At 32.9% G+C, this 24,765-nt stretch overlaps 2 protein-coding genes across 4 annotated transcripts in view; one reads left to right on the top strand and one right to left on the bottom strand.

Annotated features, from left to right (window-relative positions):
- The first annotated feature begins 15,823 nt into the window (after positions 1-15,823).
- Positions 15,824-24,765, top strand: part of LOC139487450 (neuronal acetylcholine receptor subunit alpha-10-like) — a 122,640-nt gene continuing 113,698 nt past the window's right edge. For 2 of the 3 annotated variants that reach the window (XM_071272237.1, XM_071272240.1), the window contains exon 1: positions 15,925-16,065. The gene's annotated coding sequence lies outside the window, so the exon portion shown is untranslated. Of the gene's footprint in view, positions 16,066-24,765 lie in introns of all 3 variants that reach the window. The other variant, XM_071272239.1, reaches the window with a different exon arrangement.
- LOC139489379 (GATA zinc finger domain-containing protein 14-like) lies at positions 21,805-23,235 on the bottom strand. Its single transcript, XM_071275691.1, has 2 exons — positions 22,878-23,235; positions 21,805-22,826 (listed from the first exon to the last, which is right to left on the bottom strand). Exons 1-2 carry the CDS (start codon positions 23,233-23,235, stop codon positions 21,805-21,807), a joined length of 1,380 nt encoding a protein of 459 aa, XP_071131792.1.

Here is a 24,765-nt window from a genome sequence, read left to right as displayed (position 1 = left end):
GAAACAGTTTAGAGGGTCAACTTTTTAATGGTTTACATATGAACCCATAAGAAACAAAATTGAAAAATCTCAACTGTTTTCTTCCATTTTTTATGAGTGAAAACGTCAAAAATCATCATTTTTGTCTTTGTTTACATGTTTTCATTGATCACCAGCACCCGTCAGGACCGAATCACCAGCACAGAACGTTCTCTCGCAGGACAACCATACCCACCGTGGAACATCATTCGTGCGTTTAGGGGCCGTCTCACTTCCATTCCATTGTTGAGCGAGTGGTTGAAAAATTATAATACTATATTGCACGATTTGTTCGGCAGACTAAATTCTCATACTTGACAATCAGCACTGCTGTCATTAGGGAATTGTGCTTAAGTACTTACGAAATAAAAATTATTTCTAGTTTATCCTGAACAATGACGACCACTAAGACGCTTGACGAACGTTGATAGTACAGGGATACAGGCGATCCCCTCTTTCTGGTAAATGACGTCACAAAGGCGCGCCTAATTGAAGAGTTTTTTTTCCGGTGACGGATACACTCGAAAGTGGTCTATTGTGAGAACACCCATTTCAGTGCTTTGTTGTATAACGTTTTGATGTTTGTAGTGTTTGTGTCTCGTAGCGATCTTTCAAAATAAAGTTCAACTGTGTTTCACATTTTTTGTCAAATGAAGATTGGGCTCTAACAACCACATGTAACCCTGCTTCATTCTTTTATTGCCTGTTCCAAGTCAGGATGTTATCGTTTCAACTTAGTTCATATCTGTCAAATTTATATTTCGTAAACTTTTGTTTTACTTTAAGCTGTTAGATTTCTCAGTTTGAATAATTTCACATCTTTTTAATGTAGGAGTCTTTAAAGCCGACTAAACTGTACAACTCTTTCTCATTGATGAAGGTCATACGTTTGCCTATAACAGCTTACAATTTAAAATTTGATGGATAGTTGTCTCATTGGCAATTATGCCATAACTCCTTATTTTTTTTTTTATATTGAATGATTTTTTTTTATGAAATGCATGAACAAATTGCGTTTTTATGATGCATTTATTTAGTAAATCCTAGAGTAACTAATGTTTTGTCCGAATGATTAGTCTTTGTAAAACTATACGACTTCTGAAAAATCGGGACTTGATAATACAAAGCGGAACAGATGAGGGACATATATACAAGTATTCAGATCTGTGACAGGATAATACAAATGAGGGAAATATTTTTCCTATGAAAACACATAGAGAATGGAAATGGGAAATGTGTCAAAGTGGGAAAATGGGAAAAAAAATGATGTGTACATCCTGTGACAGAACGGGACAGGTGAGGGAATATGTAACAGTTTCTGTTCACCTAAACAATCTATAAAACACCGAACCAGACGAGGGGAAAATGTCTCTAGTGATCTATACTACCTGTGACAATAATATAGTAACATAGTATAGTATTTCTCTTCAGTGATTGGTGTTTTCTGTGCTTTTATTCCAATATTAGTTGATATTAGAAAAAAATGTTTTACATTTTCTTCGTTTATAATAATGAATAATCCTAAAGATTCCTGTATGACTCAATATTCTGTATCCGTGCTCAGAATGATATAAAATATTAATATTTGTATGATTTCAACATTAACATTAAATGTATTTTTTTTTAGAGGAATCTTAATAAAGTGTAAATCTTACCTTAGTGACTTATATCTAATTGTACTTCCTAATGTTGCATTCAATTATGTTTTAGAGAGAACATAAAGGGTAATTTCTAGAGGTATTATATTCAACAAAGCAAAATAATGGACATATAGATATATAGATAATGTTTACATTAAAAGTATCATGCATTTTTATTTCTCTGGTGTAAACAAACTCCGACGAAACAGTCATTACAGCGTAAACGTTAGAAAACATTCCTTAGATATAACTCTACGTAAACATTGTATGTACTTTAGAACTTATAAAATGTCTGATACCTACATTCCAAATGCTAGTTCAATATTCATTCATTATTTGTGGGATACTTGGTGATTTGTTGCATTATTTGAAATCAGTTCTCTTGTACGGACCTTATAACATATTTTTTTTCCTGAACAATATATGATTTTAAGGCGAAACTTAATGACAAAAATAAACAAAAAATGTTTCTACTTCGTCTTTATCGTAATGTCAAAAATAGGTTGTTTGATGTGCACGTGTTTTGTTTAACTGAAAATACTAAATAAATCCCGTAAACTTGCAGGGGCGGATCCAGTCATTTTAAAAAGGGGGGGGATGGGGTTCCCAACTACATGCTCCCATTCAAATGCATTGATCGTCTAAAAAAAGGGGGTTCCAAAACCCGGACCCCCTCCCCTGGTTCTGCCACTGACTTGCACTTTTTTTTTTAAACATCAAAACACCTGTTTTATAAATAGTGAACTACTGTTCATATATTATATGATCATAAACAGTTGTAGTTGTAAGTTGTCTTTCTTTGCATGGAAAAGCGAAAGGTTGTCGTTTGTTGATGTCCGTCATGTTCGTTATTCGAGTATTTCTTTTGTCGGTATATCAGGCCGCCATTGGTTCTCTCGTTTGATTGGTGATACCATCTCAATTTTATTTTTAAATTAGAGGAATTTTGATAGTGAATCGGCCACTTTGAAATATATATAAGACAAAATCAGTTGTGTCGAACAAAACGGGAAAACTGCATGGTAAAATATCAAATCTTAATGAAAAGATGTGTCTGTCGAAAGGGGAAGTGACTGTATATGTTAAAGAATATGATTATGCATTTCTCGGCTGCATCGTACAAACAAATTAGATGCACGATGGTTTTGAGCTTTATCATTAAACAGATAAGGTGATATAAAGCGAATCACAGCTCGATTATACAATACAGTAACAAGTTGAAAGTTAAATGTCATATGTTAAGGACTTTGTTCAAATCTTTTTTTCTAACTTTTTAATGACCTCGGTCGATTCACAGTATTATTAGCCTATCAACGTTGAAGTTTTGAGTTCGATTCCCGCACTTTGTAGGTGGGATCGACTAGAATTGTCAGTTTCCTACTGAATTCAATGGTTCTTTTCAGGGCGCTCCACCTTCCTCTTTCCAAACAAAATGACCGCCACAAAATAGCATATTATTGCTGAAAGTGACGTTAACCACCAATCAATCAATCAATAAATCAATCAATCAATCAATCAATCAATCAATCAATCAATCAATCAATCAATCATTGTCTTTAGTTTTCTTATCTGATAAATACCCAGAGGAACATTGGATACATTACTTGTTCATTGGTTCTCAAAATGTAAAATATCTTTATTCTTATTTAACGTATTATTTCCAATCATAAAATGTAGATCGGCACTTTATGTCTATCTCTCCTTTTTCTAGATGTTTTCCATACGTTTGTCTTTTACCACCAATACATGTGAGGAAGTCAGATTTTCCATACGTTTGTCTTTTACCACCAATACATGTGAGGAAGTCAGATTTCCATACGTTTGTCTTTTACCACCAATACATGTGATGAAGTCAGATTTTCATACGTTTGTCTTTTACCACCAATAAATGTGAGGAAGTCAGATTTCCATACGTTTGTCTTTTACCACCAATACATGTGATGAAGTCAGATTTTCCATACGTTTGTCTTTTACCACCAATACATGTGATGAAGTCAGATTTCCATACGTTTGTCTTTTACCACCAATACATGTGATCAAGTCAGATTTTCCATACGTTTGTCTTTTACCATCAATACATGTGATGAAGTCAGATTTTCCATACGTTTGTCTTTTACCACCAATACATGTGATCAAGTCAGATTTTCCATACGTTTGTCTTTTACCACCGATACATGTGATGAAGTCAGATTTTAATCAAGTCAATTTTGAGTCAATATTATAATACTATATTGCACGATTTGATCGGCAGACTAAATTCTCATACTTGACAATCAGCACTGCTGTCATTAGGGAATTGTGCTTAAGTACTTACGAAATTATTTCTAGTTTATCCTGAACAATGACGATCACTAAGACGCTTGACGAACGTTGATAGTGCAGGGATACAGGCGATCCCCTCTTTCTGGTAAATGACGTCACAAAGGCGCGCCTAATTGAAGAGTTTTTTTTCCGGTGACGGATACACTCGAAAGTGGTCTATTGTTAGAACACTCATTTCAGTGCTTTGTTGTATAACGTTTTGATGTTTGTAGTATTTGTGTCTCGTAGCGATCTTTCAAAATAAAGTTCAACTGTGTTTCACATTTTTTGTCAAATGAAGATTGGGCTCTAACAACCACATGTAACCCTGCTTCATTCTTTTATTGCCTGTTCCAAGTCAGGATGTTATCATTTCAACTTAGTTCATATCTGTCAAATTTATATTTCGTAAACTTTTGATTTACATTAAGCTGTTAGATTTCTCAGTTTGAATAATTTCACATCTTTTTAATGTAGGAGTCTTTAAAGCCGACTAAACTGTACAACTCTTTCTCATTGATGAAGGTCATATGTTTGCCTATAACAGCTCACAATTTAAAATTTGATGGATAGTTGTCTCATTGGCAATTATGCCATAACTCCTTATTTTTTTTTTATATTGAATGATTTTTTTGTGAAATGCATGAACAAACTGCGTTTTTATGATGCATTTATTTAGTAAATCCTAGAGTAACTAATGTTTTGTCCGAATGATTAGTCTTTGTAAAACTATACGACTTCTGAAAAATCGGGACTTGATAATACAAAGCGGGACAGATGAGGGACATATATACAAGTATTCAGATCTGTGACAGGATAATACAAATGAGGGAAATATTTTTCCTATGACAAAACATAGAGAATGGAAATGGGAAATGTGTCAAAGTGCGAAAATGGGAAAAAAAATGATGTGTACATCCTGTGACAGAACGGGACAGGTGAGGGAATATGTAACAGTTTCTGTTCACCTAAACAATCTATAAAACACCGAACCAGACGAGGGGAAAGTGTCTCTAGTGATCTATACTACCTGTGACAATAATATATGTTTTGCCATTTTAACTATAACATAGTATAGTATTTCTCTTCAGTGATTGGTGTTTTCTGTGCTTTTATTCCAATATTAGTTGATACAAGAAAAAATGTTTTACATTTTCTTCGTTTATAATGATGCATACTCCTAAAGATTCCTGTATGACTCAATGTACTTTATCCGTGCTCAGAATGATATAAAATATTAATATTTGTATGATTTCAACATTAACATTAAATGTTTTTTTTTTTAGAGGAATCTTAATAAAGTGTAAATCTTACCTTAGTGACTTATATCTAATTGTACTTCCTAATGTTGCATTCAATTATGATTTAAAGAGAATATAAATGGTCATTTCTAGAGGTATTATATTCAACAAAGCAGGATAATGGACATATAGATGTATAGATAATGTTTACATTAAAAGTATCATGCATTTTTATTTCTCTGGTGTAAACAAACTCCCACAGTCATTACAGGGTAGACGTTAGAAAACATTCCTTTAATGCGATATAACTCTACGTAAACATTGTATGTACTTTAGAACTTATAAAATGTCTGATACCTACATTCCAAATGCTAGTTCAATATTCATTCATTATTAATGGGATACTTGATGAATGGATGCATTATTTGAAATCAGTTCTCTTGTACGGACCTTATAACATATTTTATTCCTGACCAATATATATATATATGATTTTAAGGCGAAATTCAATGACAAAAATAAACAAAAATGTTTCTACTTCGTCTTTATCGTAATGTTAAAAAGGTTGTTTGATGTGCACGTGTTTTGTTTTACTGAAAATAATACCCAACCCAGAGTAAACGGTGGTTCCAACTACATGCTCCCATTCAAATGCATTTATCGTCTAAAAAAGGGGGTTCCAAAACCCGGCCCCCCCTGGATCTGCCACTGACTTGCACTTTATTTTTGATCCCATCAAAACACCTGTTTTATAAATAGTGAACTACTGTTCATATATTATATGATCATAAACAGTTTTAGTTGTAAGTTGTCTTTCTTTGCATGGAAAAGCGTAAGGTTGTCGTTTGTTGATGTCTGTCATGTTCGTTATTCGAGTATTTCTTTTGTCGGTATATAAGGCCGCCATTGGTTCTCTCGTTTGATTGGTGATACCATCTCAATTTTATTTTTAAATTAGAGGAATCAGTCTATGGAAGAAGCGATTCGATAAAAGCTTTTCTTATATCAACGAGCGATATTGTCTTATATCAACGAGTTGCATAGTGGGAAATTTCAGACGAATGTTAGCATTTGTACGAAGAAAGGCATATTGCTCGGTATAAAGTAATGACTCTTTTCTTAAAAAAAAAATGGTGACATTTAACATGACATACGTCTGGTGTATAATTTTCATGAGTTATTTAGTGTAATAACAAGCAAGGTGTATTTAAATGAGAAAATTGAATTATTGAATAAATGAAACATAAATGCGCGATTTATCAATTGTAGATGTACACATTCTATAAATATCATGTAGCAAATTCAGATGAATGCAATTGAGATGAATTCAATTGTTTGCTACGCCAAAATCACCTATAAGTCAACGATACTGCTATATTTTAATGCGATATTTGTCTTATATCATAGCGAGGATTTTTTAATATCAAAAATTTTTGAATGCGATACTTTTCTAATATAACTGCTATAGTTTTCTAATATAGAAATAATACGATGACACGTCACAATACATGTCAAAAAAACTGCAAACATAATTCACAAACTTAGATCATGACCAGTTCAATGTTTTAGGATCAACATCACTAAAATTTCGTAACTGTAACACAATTAACGCTTACATGAACTTATCATTCCGAAATGTTGCTTGACCCTATTGATAGTTGAAAGTTTTAACAACCTGTTCAGTCTATTGTTTTCAATCACATGGTTTAACCAACTAACTAACATGTTTAACCCCGCCACATTATTTATGTATGTGCCTTTCCCAAGTCAGGAGCCTGTAATTCAGTGGTTGTCGTTTGGTTATGTGTTACATATTTGTTTTTCGTTCATTTTTCATTTATATAATGAGGCCGTTATTTTCTCGTTTGAATTGTTTTACATTGTCTTATCGGGGCCTTTTATAGCTGACTATGCGGTATGGGCTTTGCTCATTGTTGAAGGCCGTACGGCGACCTATAATTGTCAATGTCTGCGTTATTTTGGTCTCTTGTGGACAGTTGTCTCATTGGCAATCCTAGCACATCTTCTTTTTTATAATTCTATTTGAAGTGATGATGCAATGGCGGAATTTAAAAGCGGTTGCAAATACGTCTACCGACCTATTAGATTCTAATTTACTGGTCACACTGCTATAGTCTACCCACCTTGGTAATATCGAAATAGACAAAAATATCATTACTTAAAAGAAATATTCATTCAAACAATCCAATCCAATACAGCTCCAAATTACAAAGAATATTCAAATGGTAAAATCAATAATCCAAATAAATTAAAATGTACAAATGCTGATGTCCCGCTCTTTGAAGATACCAACTGAGTAGCCTCAGACTATAAATTGGACAACTTCAGATACAACGAAAATCAAAAATCTTGTCAAACAAAAAATATATTTATTATTAACATAGCAAAAGATATTGAGAAGGAAGAGAGTTCTTTTTAAATATCAAAGACTTTTCCCCTTTGGTAAATCGATATCTCTATGAACATAATCAGCTAGCCGCGTGGACGCTCTTTTACATCGCGATGACCGTGAGGGTATTCCGATGTATTGTTGCCACATAGATTTGACCTTCGTTTTTGGCTAGTAACCGATCGTATAAATATTTACATACAATACTACTAAGAAGTAAAATTTAAAAAAATACTGAACTCCGAGGAAAATTCAAATCAGAAAGTCCCTTATCAAATGGTATAATCAAATGATAAAACACACCAAACGAATGGATAACAACTGTCATATTTCTGACTTGGTACTGGCATTTTCAAATTTTGAAAATGGTGGATTGAACCTGGTTTTATAGCACTTCACCTCTCACGTGTATGATAGTCTCATCAAATTCTGTCATATTTACAACGATGCGTGAACAAAACAGACATAATAGGTAAAATTGTCAAAATATGGGTACAACAGTCTAATATTAATACTAGTCGGTACTAATATTGATATAACAAAAACACCGCTATGATATTTTAAAAGTATCGCATTATTTATTTATGTATATAAGAAAAACACAGCACTTCAAATTTTACACTGACATAAACTTAAGCTTCTAACTAACTTCTGCATGTATATTTAAACTCAATTGTTGTTTATATTTGAACAATAAGTTTTAAAATTAGTATTTTCTTAATTTTTCGTTGCCGAAAACAACATTTCCCGCATGGAATGTCTGCATATTTACAATTGATATTAAACAATATCGCTATGTGATATAAGAAAAGTTTTTATCGATACGCTTCTTCCATAGACTGGGAATTCTGATAGTGAATCGGCCACTTAGAAATATAAATAAGACAAAATCAGTTGTGTCGAACAAAACGGGAAAACTGCATGGTAAAATATCAAATCTTAATGATAAGATGTGTCTGTCGAAAGGGGAAGTGACTGTAAGTGTTAAAGAATATGTTTATGCATTTCTCGGCTGCATTGTACAAACAATTAATTAGATGCACGATGGTTTTGAGCTTTATCAAACAGATAAGGTGATATAAAGCGAATCTCAGCTCGATTATACAATACAGTAACAAGTTGAAAGTTAAATGTCATAATTATGTTAAGGACTTTGTTCAAATCTTTTTTTCTAAATTTTTAAATGACCTCGGTTGATTTACAGTATTATTAGCCTATCAACGTTGAAGTTTTGAGCTCGATTCCCGCACTTTGCAGGTGGGATCGACTAGAATTGTCAGTTTCCTACTGAAGCGCAATGGTTCTTTCCAGGGCGCTCCACCTTCCTCTTTCCAAACAAAATGACCGCCACAAAATAGCACATTATTGCTGAAAGTGACGTTAACCACCAATCAATCATCGTCTTTAGCTTTCTTATCTGATAAATACCCAGAGGAACATTGGATACATTACTTGTTCATTGGTTCTCAAAATGTAAAATATCTTTATTCTTATTTAACGTATATTTCCAATCATAAAATGTAGATCGGCACTTTTAGTTTATCTCTCCTTTTTCTAGATTTTTTTCCATACGTTTGTCTTTTACCACCAATACATGTGATGAAGTCAGATTTTCGCCACAAATGTGTGTATATGTTTTTTTCAATTATATCTGTAAGAGCCATTTCTACATAAGAAAATGCCTGTATCATGTCAAGAATATGAAAGTTATTATCCATTCGTTTTATGTGTTTTTAGAGAGTTTGATTTTGCCATTTGATTACGGATTTTGTGTTTAGAATTTTTTTCGGAAATTCGGTATTTTTGTAATTTTGCTTTTCACCGTATGTGTTCAACAGACTAAACACAAATTTATAGCAGAGAACTCATTTTTTTAATCTTCCGATTCAACAATTTTACAGTAAAGTGAAATCGTAATGAAATATATTATTTATTTTACTAATATTCAAAATTACTCTTTATGGTAGAGAAGATATTAACATTGTTTAGAAATGCTGCGACGCCGTACTTATTGTATTATCTCAATCATCCTCCCACGTGGACGTATCACGTGGACATATCAAAATGATTTGTTATGAATGAATGCTGACTTTTGCATTGAATAATTAATCAATATTTTTATGATGGGAGTTTTACGGGTGATTTGCGCAGTTTTATCTGAGTTTTTAGAGTAATGGTGTACGGTTTATTGCATAGAAAATTACCATCTTATGATTATAACTCTGATAAAATATAATGAAAAAAAATAAGTCTGGATAATGTAAGGTACTTAACTTGTAGCATTTGTATCATCACTGTTTTGGGAGTCTTTCTAGAGGTCGACTCTGTGACGATCAATGCATAATTCAATAATATTATTTCGTTCGCGTTAAACTATTTACAGGAACTTTTATTCTCAGACGGTGTTCAATTTACCGACTGTTCGTTTATTTCGCAGAATTCGTTACACTTCAACTCTTCTTTGGTAGAAATTCAGTTTTATAGCAACGTATAAAAGTTTCAGTTTGAACAATTGAGAAGTAGAATGATAAATTCATTGGAATACCTATATTTTTTTATTTGGCTTTGACGCGTTTTATTTATTTTCTTTGTTACTGAAAAAGAAGGATGATAATTTTAAGTTTTCGAGGTAAGACTGTAAATCTTGACTAGAAGCTGGTCTGAAAGTTTGGTAATCTGACGACCAAACGATTCATCACTGTATAATATTATCGGATTACTGTCCATTCATTGTCCGGAAAGGACAGTGTCCCACACACACTTTAAAATATACGAGTACTTCCAATGTGTGCCTAAAGAACACAGTTTGCGTAACTATACTTATCAGACCATCTCATTTTTTTAAAAATCAACTAGTTTTCAAGCCAAATATACATGTATGACGTTGTGCGCACGAGTTAGATATGACCCGAGTGTTTCGAATGATCGTTAATTTTAGCTGTCATGACTGATTTAGACTAACTAATGTTCCTTTTCACAACATTTCCATCAGAAAATTTTAACTAGTTGTAATGGAGTGTAATTGTTACTCGGTGTATCTGAAATTTAATCCATCATATTTTAGATAAATCTGACACATATAACCTTAAATTAATCAATCAGAATTTACAAGAAAAACTATAACATTTGTACAGAGATTAAAATTGTATTATTAAATAAAAATAATACGCAATGATGAAATCAAGTAACATCGAAGTAGCCATATTGTTACAGAAGCTTTTGTTATGATTCATTGGATGATTGTAGTGTTAAGCAACGAGGCGAGACTATACTAAAAACGCGAAGATTGAACAATATATTATTTTATTACACGAAAGCAGGAAGACTTTTATAAACAAAATTAAACGAATGTTAACTGTTAAGTTTGATCGGAATCTGGACATACAATATGATGCCACGCCTTGTTCTGAATGTGCCTTTCCCAACTCAGGAGCCTGTATTTCTGTGCTTGTCGTTTGTTGTTTTGTACTTGTGTTACAATTTTTATTTTTACTTTTTTGTACCTAAATTAAGCTGGTAGTTATATCGTTTAAATTGTTTACATTTGTCATTTCATGGCTTTTTATTCTATTGTTGAAGGTTGTACTGTGATCTTTAGTTCTTAATTTTGGTGTATTTTTGTCTCTTGTGAGGAGTTATCTCATTGGCAATTATACCACATCTTCTTTTTTTATATGTTAATTCAATCTAGGTTTCTAGATTCTCCCATTAACATCGTCTGTAGGGCTATAGCTTACATTTCTACTTTGTGTATTCATACTTTCAGAAATTTGAATTAAAAGTATATCTCCTGACGCTAACAATAAGCCGTGGACTAATTTCTATGTAAACTTATTCTTTTCACGAATGTTAAAAACGATTACATGCTTGTTCTGTAAAGAAAACACAAGTTATAAGCAATTATATTGGATTCAGAACTATTTAAAAGTAATATTTCTTGGGAGGATTTGGGGAATTTGAACAATTGTACAAAGTTTTTATTGGAATTAAACAGATATTATCACAGATAATGTTATCATGGACGAATAATTCCTACCCTATAAATGTTAAGTGCTTTTACAAGATTTAAATCAATACCATTATCTTTTATTCCTATTTTTAAAGAATTGTTTTTGACAGATTTTAGACAAGAGTAGTAGTAGTGAAGCATTTAAAAAGATAAAAGGTTAAAATTACACAAAATAGATATAAGAAGATTTGGTTTGAGTGCCAATGAGACAACTCTCCATCCAATTCACAATTTATAAAAGTAAACCATTATAGGTCAAGGTTCGGTCTTCAACACGGAGCATTGGCTCACACTGAACAGCAAGCTATAAAGGGCCCCAAAAATTACTAGTGTAAAACCATTCAAACGGAAAACCAGCGGTCTAATTTATTTATAAAAAAAGAGAAACGAGAAACGCTTATGAATCACATAAACAAACAACAACTACTGAACATCAGATTCCTGAATCAGGACAGGTGCAAACAATTGCAGCCGGATTAAACGTTTTAATGGTACCAAACCTTCTCCCTTATCTAGTATGACATCACAACATAGACAGACACACTATAAAATATCAATTGAAATTTAATGAAAATAAGGGTAAAATTTATGATACCACTGTGCAATGCTAAACTGTGACGATTTCAGAAAAAAATCTGTTTTGTTTTAACTGTGTTTTTTTCGATCAACCTTAAATTAAAAATTCACTGCCTGTGTTTATTAGGATAAACTTGAACACCCAAACCTAAAATTTCTGAAATGATTAATCCGCGCAAGAAGCACGCATGTTTTTTCTGTTGAATAAGGATCAATGTATATATTACCATCAAAGAAATCCATGCAGTTCCATTTTATAGTATTCATCTCGCATAATATTCAAAATGTTATAAAAGATCGCTTTTTGAAACGTAATTTATTTTAAAAATTATAAATTACAAAATCACACTACGCTTTAATATTATTGATGTAACTTTTCTTTCTGTCAGTTCTATGTTGTGCTAGGTTACAAAATCATATCTATAATACTAAAATAACGAGATCCAATTTGTCAGCCGTCATGGAAAAAAAAACGACAAATCAAAGAATTCAACTTTATATAGGCATTTGCTAATATAAGACAATGGTGTTGATTAAAAATTACACCACTCCAGACCCTTTTGTTTTCCACATAATTAATATTGCCAATAATTTACCAGTTCCGGGTCGAATCCGATACCGATACCAATAGTATATTCACCTGTTACTTATTACCTTATCTGAACGTTTCGCTTCTGACAGGCGCACCACCAACGGTGTATTTAGGATTTTGCTATCATATACACGGGTCATAATCACAGAGTTGACACTACTAAATTCAATCACTGTCACATTGTTCCCTATTGTAGTATTTTAATCAGTATGACTTTCTAAGATGACAATACGAATACTAAAAAACTGGACTTAAGATAAGGCGTATAGGTACAGTTTTCAATTTGTAAGACGGCATGACGTAAAACAGCCAATCAAATAATTCAACTTTATTTATAACTATTATAGGACAATGCTGTTGATTAAAAAATACTCCATTCCAGGCCCTTTCGTTTTCCAAATAATTAATATAACCTATAATTGATAAGTTCCAAGTCGACGGGTTTAACCAGAAAGATTTTGAAAGCAGAGAAAACTGTGCATCTTATAATCGGCATAACTTTATCAGATGACAATACCAATACTTAAATAAGGCTTACGCATAGTAATAAACTTGAATTCAGTCACGGACCCGCGATATCACGGGTGTGTTCTAGTTATAAATAATTAATCAAGTATATGTATTTTTCTTCAATTATATTCAGCAATATTTAACATGATCATGTTAGAAAGTTATCATGGTCAAACTTGCTGCGATCGATTCCGATTTTCTATTCGGTAAAAACAGATAACACCGTTGACCAAATTTATAGATGTTGATAAGATGGTACATTTGATGTTAAATAAATATTTTAAAGATGACCGAGCTACAATTAATACAACTTACTACCTATATAAGATAGCTAGTTTCAAATTGAAGCAAAATCTCAGTAATGTTGTAAAAGATAAATAACCATGGCATTTAACACAAAAAAGACTGTTTTAGTCTATGGAATAAAAAAAGGTAAACTTCCGACCCAAAGGAGGGGTACACTACAAACATCATTATCTGTGGGTTCGTCTCATGCCAATTTCAAATGATTTTCCCAAGGAACTACAATATGAGCCTCATGAAATTTGGTAGCATGAGATCATGGTAGAATTGAAAATCACAAGACATACAGCTGGCCTTTGAAATTTTTTACTTATAAACATGTATGTACTTAATCTAAAATTCAAATCCTCTATTTCGTATACTTTCTTTACTTTTTCATTCTTAATTTTATTTGCACGTCACTGATGAGTCTTTTGTAGACGAAATGCGCTTCTGGCGTTCCCAATTTGTTCCTAGTATCTATGATGAGATTATAGATATAAAAAAGAGATATGATATTAGAAAAATCTTCCTACAAATCAGTTCATCTAAACAATGTACATGTAACATGGAGTCGACAAAAGTCATCCTAAAAATAGAAAGTAACCTTATATATTAATATATTAAGGAATCATACTGAAACTTCACATAAAGGCTAAGACAAATGAAGTAAAAAGCTTCATTATGTGTAAATATAAGCGGTAATCTTTAGATTTATCTTAAACCTATATAAACGATAGATAGTGATGCTATTAAAAGATCATATGTGAGAGTAATCAATTTTAGATTGCATTTAAATAGGTAAAGTATGACTCTTATTCTCGCATATTTTGTTAACAAACCTACGATCATAACAACTACAAACACAAAATACTTTTCGCAGAACATTAAACCGATCTTAGCATGAAATAATGTTAATAGTTTCAATCCTCAAAAGTTGCATGATAAATATGAATACTTCATAGAAAACACAGTATGTTTTTTCGATGCTGTAAAGGTATTCTCGAATTTATAAATGAAAAGTGAGAATATATGTTACGATCAAATGTAACACTACCGTAACAGTTCGAATTGATAGCAACAGCATGATTCGTGAAAGAAAAAACAAAATTCCATGTAAAATTAGAAAAAGAAATTGACAATTAAATTCCTTCCATAACTTGTAAAACAATATTATTTTCTAAATAAATATAAAAGTAAAGAGATATGGTATGAATACCAATGAAATAAATAGCTATTGAAGAGTACATGTGAACAATTGCATTTGGTTACCGAATGACCTTAAAAAAATGAGATAATTTAAAAAGACATACTAAATAATAGTAATTCAATGACAATCCCCGGTATGACAAAATATGTAACAATTCGAAAAAGAAAACTTCATCCGATGAACATGTGTAAGACTGGCACACAGGAAACAACGGTATTGACAGGTATTGGAGTTTTTTTAATAGTCTCCATGAATTTTTCTATAACTAAAGATGGCCTACATAAATATTTTAAAGGATTTAATGTAAAATGACGGGCACAGTGAGAAAATCGTCATAGGGGAGTAAAATTTCATTAAAAGGTGTGTTAACTGTGAAATAACTGTCTGATATATTTCCAAACAAACCAATGTACACAGATACGATTAATAATTAAAGCTTACTGTCTAAAATTGGTCATATACAGAAAATCGGTTACGACGCTGAAAGTGCCAAATATTTGATTGTTAATCAAACTCGACATTTTGTTAATGTTTCGAATTAAAGTATGACTTTTGTTCTTTTTACAGAAGAACTTTGTATGATTTTAATCAGAAGATGAACATCAAATGTCAGTCAAAGCAATACTTAGATAAGAAACGCAATATTCTATTTAATCAGAAACACAGAAGTAATTTCTTCATGTTTCAACTTCACAATGTAAATACCAATGCACATTTAATTTAGATTGCTTCAAACTAAGAAGAAAATGAAATGATAAAAGACGATATAAGATTTCTGAGTTATTGTAAGCCGTGCCAGTTTTGATCAAAAACGAGCACAGCAGGTGCTGGATTAATTACCCAACGTATTGCAGGTAACACATCAGAGAAAGCTTTTTACTCGTCGTACAAATGTAATGATACTTGGGGAACTATTGGAACGTTATGAAGCGTTCAGTTGGTAAAAAGCCAGACACATTGACTTTTAAGATGCCATCAGTCAGCTTTGTTACCAGTTTATTAGATTAAGTGTGCGATTTACAGTAAATTAAAACACAATATCTTTCAAAGAGCTTTACAATGATATCTATATTTCTTAACTGGAAATTCCTTGTTCTTTAAAAATGGAAACATAAAAGGTCCGTATTCTTGAGTAATGTCATCTTGTGATCTCGTAGCATCCTCTTCTAAGGCAGACGTTAACACTCGCCAAGTACTTCCGGTGAAGTAGATAACACCTGTATGTTGATTGACTTGAAGTAGAAGATTAAAGGGTTGCTGACAGTGAGCGCTACAGGTGAGTTATATTTGAAGTCGTGTTGTCTCTGTGTCTAATCAGTTCTATCATCCGTCTTGTGGTAGAGATGTAATATTATGGCCCTTTCTTAATTATCCTTTGTATCGTGATCCACAATCATAAATTCTATTTTTCCCTCTTGTAGTCTTTACATTTCAATATTATTGTCTTTATTTTCTGTAGTTAAACAGTTATATGTCTGGCTCAAATAAATTGATTTCGTGAGAAGGCCTGATTCATTGTATTATAAGTATCATTATATTTACTTAATCAGTTTATCCAACTTTTACAGTATTCACATATTGTTAAAAAAAGTTCTAAAACATACTGCAGCAGTGTTTTGTTTATTATGCAGTAGTTCGATAGTCAAACATGTTTGTATTTAGAAAGGAATATAGACTGCATTTGTCATGTTTGTTTGCATTCTTTGTGATATGCAAATGGATATTTAATTCCAAAAGACTCGTTTAGATCCCATAAAATATTAATACGATTTTTCCGATAGACTAATCTAACTTTATAAGATGTTGAGAAGCGCATTTCACGTGTTCTGTTTGTACATTTCGAGATTTTATTATTATATGGTTCATGCTTTGTATCTTTACACAAGCAGTGGCAGCTTTTTTAATAACAAAAATAAACATCACTGCTTTCGTTGCCAATACAAAGTTATACATGTAATGAACACATGTAATAAAATACAACGACCACACTATCATATCTTTACCAATAGTTCTTTCTATATATGTTGTATCCAAATCTTTTCACTTTTTATATTTGTCTAGCTCACACATTGTTGTCAATAAAATGGAATTTTATGCGACTGTCATACAAATGAGAGGTTGAGGTTGTTGGAAAACCCGGTTTAAAACATAATTTTCTACATACTGAATTTCTATACCAAATGAAGAAAATGACAGTTGTTTCCCATTGGTTTTGTATGTTTGAACTATTGAATTTCTATTTGATTACATAGGGGACTTCCGTTTTGAATATTCTTTGGAGTATGTAATTTTTGTGATTTTACTTTTTTTCTGACTAGTTTCAAATCATCCGATTTTATTTAAAATACACTAAGAATTGTTTTAAGGTGCACATGTTCTTATGATTCCGGTGATAAAACGATAGCAGTTTGTTTATGCCTAAAAAACAGATTTGATATATAAATCTGGTAATGCTATTCAAAATGATCAATTATTTCTTTTGAGAAACAGTGTTATCAGCATTCATGATATTTTTTACTTTTTTACTTTTAATACATATACTAGTGAGATACATACAATTTATATACTGACACGTGTTTGGGTAAAATTAGGTGTGTGAGTTATTTCATCAGTTTTAATCGCCCGTTATATGACTAGTGCCACATATGGAGCAGGATCTGCTTACCCTTCCAATGCATATGATATCACCCCAATTTTAATGGCGTTTGTGTTGCTTATATGCGGTTTTTTTAGCCTTGACGTTGTCATTTTATTTTCACTATGAGTTTGAATGTCCCTCTTGTATATTTCACTTCTCTATTTAAGAAAATACTTGAAGCAAGACATGTGAAGGAGTGGTTAAAACACATATTATTTTGGGGACTGCAAGGTAGTTATTTACGAATCGATGTAAAACACATGTTCTCACACCATGATTGTGTTTGTACTTAAACGTTTCATAATCTTGTTGGTATACATTTTAGGAAAAAATGCACTAATATTTTAAAAACGAAACTGCAAAATGTTATTTGTCTGGCTGAAATAAATTGATTTCGTGAAAAGGCCTGATTCATTGTATTATAAGTATCATTATATTTACTTAATCAGTTTATCCAACTTTTACAGTATTCACATATTTAATTCTAAAACATACTGCAGCAGTGTTTTGTTTATTATGCAGTTGTTCGATAGTCAAACATGTTTGTAGAAAAGAATATAGACTGCATTTGTATGCATTCTTTGTGATATGTAAATGGATATTTTATTCCAATAGACTCGTTTAAATCCCATGAAATGTTAATTCGTTTTGTTCCAATAGTCTAATCTGACTTTATAAGATGCTGAGAAGCGCATTGTGCGTGTTCTGCACGTACATTTCTAGATTTTTTTATTATATGGTTCATGCTTTTTATTTTTACACAAACAGTTGCAGCTTTTTAAAATACACTACTGCTTTCTTTGTACAAAGTTTAACATTGAATGAACACATTTAATACAATACAACGACCACACTTGAAATCATCATCTTTAATATTGTTCTTTCTATATTTGATGTATCAAATTTCTTTTACTCTTTACTTTTTGTATCCGTCTTGCTCACACATTGTTGTTAATAAAAAGGAATTCTATGCGACTGTCATACTAATTAGGAGAAAACTGTATTGTATTTTAAGCTCCGACGGCATCAATTGGGGATTTGATGGTCGCAAATTAAGTTTACTGGCGACGCGTTAGCGGAGACAGTAAACGGGTATTTGCGACCATCATATCCCAAATTGATGACATCGGAGCTTAAAATACAATGTTGTTATCTCCATTCTAATGAAACTGACAGAAAACAACATTTAAACATGTATTTAAAATCTGTCATATGCCGTCTGCGCTTGCGCGTACGTCCCATAGCATCAATTGTCAGTTGATGCCATGTAAGAAAGTGACGTTATCCAATCAAAATGAAAGTTACAAACGTTGTTGCATTAGAATGAGAGATTTAGGTTGCTGGAAAAAACAGGTTTAAACATTATTTTCTACAAACGGCATTGTATGTACCAAATCAAGAATACGACAGTTGCTTTCCATTCGTTTGATGTGTTTGAACTATTGAATTTCTATTTGATTAGGGAACCTCCGTTTTGAATATTCGTTGGAGTTTATAATTTTTGTGATTTAATTTTTTGTGATTAGTTTCAAATTAGCCGATTTTATTCCAAATACACTAGGAATTTCCCGAATATTGTTTCAGGTGCACACGTTCTTCGGATTCCGATGAAATAACGATAGCAATTTGATTGTGCCTTAAAAACCCAGAACTAATATATAAATCTGGTGATGCTGTTCAAAATGAAAAATTATGTCTTTTGAGAATCAGTAACTGTTTATCAGCATTTATGAAATGTTTACTTTTCTTTTCTTCTTATTATATATAGAATAGTGAAATAGATACAAGTGATATACTGACACATGTTTGCGTAAAATAGATACAAGTGATATACTGACACATGTTTGCGTAAAATAGATACAAGTGATATACTGACACATGTTTGCGTCAGGTAATATGAACCGTTATGTGACTATTGCCACATACGGAGCAGGATCTGCTTACCCTTCCGAAGCACATGAAATCACCACAAGTTTTAATGGCGTCTGTGTTGCTTATATTGTAGTTTGTTTATGTTGTATTTGTGTACTACTGTTTGTCTGATAATCGTTTTCTTTTTAGCCATGGCGTTGTCATTTTATTTTTTACTTTGAGTTAGAATGTCCCTTTGGTATATTTCGCTTCTGTATTAAAGAAAATACTTGAAACAAGACATGTAAAGAAGTGATTAAAACAATTTTTATTTTGGGGAATGTAAGTTAGTTAGTTAGTAGAGATGTAAAACACATGTACTAACACAGTGATTGTGTCTGTACTGCTCATGATCTTGTTTGTATCCTTTCTAGGAAAACATACACGGAACAAATATACATGTTTGTTTAGGGGCCAGCTGAAGCATGCCTCCGGTTGCATTTCTCCCTGCATTGAAGACAAATTGGACTGTTGTCTGCTCTGTGATCGGGCTGTTGTTCCTTTCACACGTTCCCAATTTCCTTCTCAATTTAACAAATAGTTTTAAACGAAACTACAAAATTTTATTTTTTTCTTCATATTTTTTCCTTTCCTTAATGTTTTGTGAAAGTAGATATACACACAAAACGTCTTTTCTTTCAAAGTTATTAACACCATCTTAATGTTTGGTGGCACAATGGCTCTTCTTTTTCGTTCTTCTTCAATAAATAGGCACGTATCATTTTCAATTCAACTGTAATAAACTACAATAAATAGACATGAAACTGTAACTCTTTCAAATATTCTATTGGTAGATTGATGTGTTGAAAATGTATTACATTTAACTGCATACGTGCTTACTAACAGTATAAAAAAGGAATACATGTATACTAATGATCTATTTATTTCAAAAAATGTATATGTCATGCTTATAATGGTGAGTATCATGAACATCAAGTATATTTTGTATTCCAATTATGGTTCCCTTGATAGAGGGTTGATGCCTACAAGGAAGCTATTAAGCAATGGGTTATAAAGTTCAAATAATCCTTCGAAAGTTTTACGGACGCATACGCATACTCATACGAGCATTACTATGTTCTATTGTTACAATAATCTCATCTTGATTTCTTTAATTGTGTTATTTACCTTTTGAGACTTATTACCGATTTGTAAACACACATGACGGGTGGCACTAGTAGAGCGTTTTTATCTTTATGGAGCGCATGAACTCACCCCTTATTCTTAGTGAGTTCGTGTTGGCCAGTCTTTACATTTTATGTAGTGTTCTGTAAGCATGTTCATCTGTTTGGCGTCTTCTATTTGATGTCATGACTGCAAGTTTCTCATCGATTTATGGGATTCGAATCTCCCATGTGTATCTTCCGCCTCTTTTTACCAGAACAACGTTGAAAACAAATATAAGAGTTAACATAAACGGCATGTTTTTCATTATGTTGTTTTCAATGGTTGCAATCTTGTTTATTCTTTGGACAGTGAAATTACTGATATTTTATGAATTTGGCTACCAGTATATAATATATGCCGTTAAACTCAACAAACAGAAATATCAAACACATAAAAAAATAGAAAAAAAATAAATGAAAAAAATATTGAAATGAATCACTCAATTAGAACATATAAAGGCATACACTGTTAATTAGAATGCATCCTGTCCTTTAATGACACGATGGGTGCCACATGTTGAGCAGGATCTGCTTACCCTTTTGGAGCACATGAGATCTCCCCAGATTTTGGTGGGGTTCGTGTTGCTCAGCTTTAGTTTTCTATGTTTTGTCCTGTGTTTTATTATTTGAAATTGAGATAGGAAATGGGGAATGTGTCAAAGCGACAACAACCCGACCATAGAGCAGACAACAGCCGAAGGCCACCAATGGGTCTTCGATGTAGCGAGAAACTCCCGCACCTGTAGGCGTCCTTCAGCTGACCCCTTAAAAATATGTATACTAGTACAGTGATAATGGATGTCATACTAAACTCCGAATTATACACAAGAAACTAAAATTAAATATCATACAAGACTTACAAAGGCCGGTATGTATCAAAATGCTATTTTCAGGTTTAAGTTGAAGAGCAAAAACAATCGACTGGCTTTATAAAAAAGTATAAACAAAATTACCAAACTCCAATGTTAATTCCAAAAGTGGAAAGTCAACATTTGTTTTTAAACCTAACAAAATCAAAAACTCGGCCAGATCAAACGATGAATGAATGAATAAATGAAAAACAACTGTCATATTCCTGTAGGAAAACGGACATTCTATTTTAACATTATTGCATGTTGTCTAGTCACAGAATAGAATTAACGTTCTCCGTAAGCCTAACACATATACATAAACTCATATAGATACCAGGATTCAAATTTTGTACGCCAGACGGACGTTACGTCACTCGTGGTGTTCTTTCTATTGCCTTCAAGGCACTAATGCATTCCAGTTTTGTAACAAAAAGTAAAATAACTATACATTAAGAAGAATGCACATGCTGTAATGTCTTGACTGCTGTGTTGTATGTACTGTTGTTTGTCTTGCCTGCTGTGTTGTATGTACTGTTTTCTGTCTTGCCTACTGTGTTGTATGTACTGATGTCTGTCTTGCCTGCTGTGTTGTATGTACTGTTGTCTGTATTGCCTGCTGTGTTGTATGTACTGTTGTCTGTCTTACCTGCTGTGTTGTATGTACTGTTGTTTGTCTTGCCTTCTGTGTTGTATGTACTGTTGTCTGTCTTGCCTACTGTGTTGTATGTACTGATGTCTGTCTTGCCTGCTGTGTTGTATGTACTGTTGTTTGTATTGCCTGCTGTGTTGTATGTACTGTTGTCTGTCTTGTCTGCTGTGTTGTATGTACTGTTGTTTGTCTTACCTGCTGTGTTGTATGTACTGTTGTTTGTCTTGCCTGCTGTGTTGTATGTACTGTTGTCTGTCTTGCCTACTGTGTTGTATGTACTGATGTCTGTCTTGCCTGCTGTGTTGTATGTACTGTTGTTTGTATTGCCTGCTGTGTTGTATGTACTGTTGTCTGTCTTGTCTGCTGTGTTGTATGTACTGTTGTTTGTCTTGTCTGCTGTGTTGTATGTACTGATGTCTGTCTTGTCTGCTGTGTTGTATGTACTGTTGTTTGTATTGCCTGCTGTGTTGTATGTACTGTTGTCTGTCTTGTCTGCTGTGTTGTATGTACTGTTGTTTGTCTTGCCTGCTGTGTTGTATGTACTGTTGTCTGTATTGCCTGCTGTGTTGTATGTACTGTTGTCTGTCTTACCTGCTGTGTTGTATGTACTGTTGTTTGTCTTGCCTGCTGTGCTGTATGTACTGTTGTCTGTCTTGCCTACTGTGTTGTATGTACTGATGTCTGTCTTGCCTGCTGTGTTGTATGTACTGTTGTCTGTATTGCCTGCTGTGTTGTATGCACTGTTGTCTGTCTTACCTGCTGTGTTGTATGTACTGTTGTTTGTCTTGCCTGCTGTGTTGTATGTACTGTTGGCTGTCTTGCCTGCTGTGTTTTATGTACTGTTGTCTGTCTTTCCTGCTGTGTTGTATGTACTGTTGTCTGTCTTGCCTACTGTGTTGTATGTACTGATGTCTGTCTTGCCTGCTGTGTTGTATGTACTGTTGTTTGTCTTGTCTGCTGTGTTGTATGTACTGTTGTTTGTCTTGTCTGCTGTGTTGTATGTACTGTTGTTTGTCTTGTCTGCTGTGTTGTATGTACTGTTGTTTGTATTGCCTGCTGTGTTGTATGTACTGTTGTTTGTCTTGTCTGCTGTGTTGTATGTACTGTTGTTTGTCTTGTCTGCTGTGTTGTATGTACTGTTGTTTGTCTTGCTTGCTGTGTTGTATGTACTGTTGTTTGTCTTGCCTGCTGTGTTGTATGTACTGTTGTTTGTCTTTTCGTTTTTTGCCATGTTATTGTCAGTTTGTTTTCGACTTATGAGTTTGACTATCCCGTTAGTATCTTTCGTCTTTATTTTACAAATATAACACACATGAAAACGTTGATTTTTTAAGTTATGAAGTAATAAAAACGATAGTAGTTTACCAATGTTCAAATCGAAAAAGAAACAAACCAAACAACGTAGAAAAAAAATAACATGATGCATTCGCAAGAATCCAGGAGCAAGACCTGAACTAAATCGTTATGCTAACCCACACTAAGGCAACATGTCCCAATCGGCAAAGTTATAGATTGGGTGACTATACGGGAGGTTGCAAGACAATAACAATCAAAACCAAGTAGTAAACAAAGACTAAAAAAAACAAAGGACATTTACATCAACAGTTATAAATAATAAATAAGAAACAACGCGAACTCCACTAAAACCCGGGAGTGAAATCAGGTGCTCCGGAAGGGTAAGCATTTCCTGCACCGTATATACGGTACCCGTCGTGTTCTTTCTTTGTTCAGTTCGGTAATGATGGAAGGTTTTTGTGACTGAGGAAGAATATCAGATATGATCTATGTCATAATGGCCAATCAGCTCATGATGGCGACAGTAAAATTTCTTGGATGAATATTATACATCATTACAAGATATATAGACTAATTTGATTGATTCATAGCCCTGTCTTAGCAACTTTTGAGAAAGCAGTATTCCTCGTTCAACAAATCAACGTACTTTGAGCTAGCTCTAGAGTAACGTATCAAATGAGACACATATACTCCATATGCTGGTGCCGCTGGGATGTTGCTACACAGAAATGGAAAGGTAACTATAGGAAAATTAAAATCATCGCGTTTGTCATAAATTTTGGTATTCAACCTACCATCAGTAGTCATTTCGAGGAAAAGGTCTAAATATGAAGCAGATTTATCTTTAATTTCAAGTTCACTTGGATATATTAAATGTAAGTGATAACTGAATCTATTATTATTAAGAGACAGTACATCATCAATATACCGAAAGGTGAAATTAAAAGACTGGGCTAATTTTTTTTCTCCTTTCTGTACAAGCCCTTGGATACATTCTGCTTCATAGGAATACAAAAACAAATCTGCAAGTAGAGGAGCTCAATTGGTACCCATTGGGATTCCAATAGTCTGTTGGAAGACCAAACCTTCAAATTCAACAAATATGTTGTCAATTAAAAAGTCCAGCATGGCAATGATATCCTCTTCTGTGTATGTTTTCTTTGACTCTGTATGATTTTTCACAAAGTAAGCTGAATATCTGCCCACAACTAGATATTTAAAACGTCTAGTGCCTTTTTTGTTAAAGAAACATAAGCTGACGAGTTCTTTCAGTCGAGCTTTAAGTTTAGTTTGTGGAGTAGTGGTATAAAGAGTTGAAAAATCAAAGGTTTTAATGTTGGTACAATGTTTTAATGATTGAAATAGTAAATTCCCTAATAACTCTTTTGAATTTTTCAGTATTCACATCTGATTAACACCACTTCTTGAATATGCCGTTTCGGAATATTTCTGAAACCTTCTTTGA

This window comes from Mytilus edulis, chromosome 9, assembly GCF_963676685.1.
Source record: "Mytilus edulis chromosome 9, xbMytEdul2.2, whole genome shotgun sequence".
Taxonomy (NCBI): Eukaryota; Metazoa; Mollusca; class Bivalvia; order Mytilida; family Mytilidae; genus Mytilus; species Mytilus edulis.
The sequence above is the reverse complement of the archived record's forward strand: the minus strand, read 5'-3'. Positions and strand labels throughout refer to the sequence as shown.

Excerpts from the sequence above, each read along its gene's own strand:
- LOC139489379 (XM_071275691.1), bottom strand. The coding sequence starts at position 23,235 with ATGGCAAAAAACGAAAAGACAAACAACAGTACATACAACACAGCAGGC. Across the intron at positions 22,827-22,877 it reads AGTAGGCAAGACAGACAACA|GCAAGACAGCCAACAGTACA; the intron begins GTACATACAACA and ends AAAACACAGCAG.